This window comes from Gavialis gangeticus, unplaced genomic scaffold (assembly GCF_001723915.1).
Source record: "Gavialis gangeticus isolate Ggan-Ray unplaced genomic scaffold, GavGan_comp1, whole genome shotgun sequence".
NCBI classification, from domain to species: Eukaryota; Metazoa; Chordata; order Crocodylia; family Gavialidae; genus Gavialis; species Gavialis gangeticus.
In genome coordinates, this window is record NW_017729024.1 from 159,318,488 (window position 1) to 159,320,337 (window position 1,850).

General features: G+C 40.5%; 1 protein-coding gene across 2 annotated transcripts in view; it reads left to right on the forward strand.

The window, feature by feature from the left end:
* The window catches only part of RANBP3L (RAN binding protein 3 like), a 114,393-nt gene that overhangs the window by 98,047 nt on the left and 14,496 nt on the right, over positions 1–1,850 (forward strand). For both annotated transcript variants that reach the window (XM_019517960.1, XM_019517959.1), the window contains exon 10: positions 489–591. In XM_019517960.1, coding sequence (XP_019373505.1) covers positions 489–591 — 103 coding nt within the window. The remainder of the gene's footprint in view (positions 1–488; positions 592–1,850) is intronic.

Genomic DNA, 1,850 nt, shown 5'->3' on the forward strand with positions numbered 1-1,850 from the left:
AGACTACTTCAGGGGTGGGCAAAATGCAGCCCACGGGCCGGATGTGGCCCGCTAGGCCATTCTGTGCAGCCCCTGGGGCCTCTGAGAAATTTAGAAAATGAATATTTATCTGCCCTGGCTGCCTATCATGCGGCCCTCAATGGCTTGCCAAAACTCAGTAACCAGCCCTCTGCCCAAAGTAATTGCCCGCCCCTGGACTACTGCATAGGCTCAATGAACTTTATGTTTTTCTCATGTTCAAATTCCCACAATAGACTGATAGGATAGGAATGGTTTGCTACATGTATCCAATGTCAGCATTTGTATATAGGTGTAAAGTTTGCCCATTGGTCTATTACATAACCACTCTGATATGTCTTATCTTCATTACATTCATCTCTGATATTTATTATAATCCAATGCATTCTTGATCTTTCAGCTTGCTGCTGGAGTCAGGTAACATATCAACTTTACTTAAACAGTGTACCTTATTTCTTCTGTTTTTCTAGACTCCTCGGAAATGTTCCAAGCTTCATAACAAAATGGATCCAGGCAAGAAAGAAGGAACAACCACACACACACAATCTTTTCAGACTTGTTGTCCACATACAAGTAAGCATTATTTCTTGGCAAATACAGTTAATTGTAATATTACATCCATTTCAGTGTACCATAAAGGACATCAAATTAGTGAAGTTTCAGTAATTGTCATCATTTTCAAAGACTACTGCTGGGAGGTGTGCCAGAAATGTAAGTAGCTGTCATACCTTATGACATAGGACTAACACTGGACGAAATTCACAGGGAATGATTTATTATTAGATTCATTGAGACCATTTTTCTGTTTGAGAGTCACTCACAAATAGGTCAAGTGTGTTATAAATTTCTTCTTTCCTTGAAAGTAGATCCTGAATGTTTTGTGAATACATTCTAAGCAAGAACTTGCTTATGAGCTTTTTGCTTCAAACCCAAGAGGAGGGGGTGGACAAGGCCTTGTTTAAACAATTGATAGAAGCTTTCAAATTGCAGGACCTGGTTTTCATGAGTTTCTTTAATTACCAGGACACCTGCTGGGAGGGAAACACAGCAGTGCAAAAGCAGTTCAGCAAATTCTTGAATTGTGTTGGGGATAACTTTTTGACACAGATGATAGAGAGGCCAGCTAGGGGGGAAGCTCTTTTTGACTTGTTGCTCACAAACAGGAAGGAATTAGTTGAGAATGTGAGGTGGAAGGTAACTTGGGTGACCATGAAATGATAGAGTTCAAGATCCTCAGGGAAGGAAAGAAGAAGAGCAGCAGGATAAGGATACTGGACTTCAGAAGAACAGACTTTATCAAATTCGGGGAGCAGGTGGGCAGGATCCCACGGGAACCAAGTCTGAGGGGAAAAGGAATCCAGAACTGCTGTAAAAGAGACCCTTTTTAATGGTATAGGAGCAAGCTATCCTGATAAGATGGAAGACTGGGAAATGCAACAGGAGGCCAGTCTGACTTGACAGAAATCTCTTCAAATTCAAAAAGCAATCTTACAAAAAATAGAAACTTGGTCATCATAATAGGGAAGAGTATAAGAGCACTGCATGGACGTGCAGGGAGAAAATTAGGAAGGTCAGGACATGATTTGAGATGCAGCTGGCAAGGGACATAAAAGGGATTCAACAAGGATGTTAAAAGTAAGAGGAAGATCAGAGAAACCATAGAGTCCTTACAGAATGTGGAAGGCAATCTAGTTACAGATGATGCAGAAAAGGGTGAGGTATTTAATGCCTTTTTTAACTTAATTTTTCACAAATAGGCCCAGTTACTTTCTGACCAAGGATCCTGTTTTTCTCCATTTAAAAAGTGTAAATTCTCTGATTAAACCCCCCAA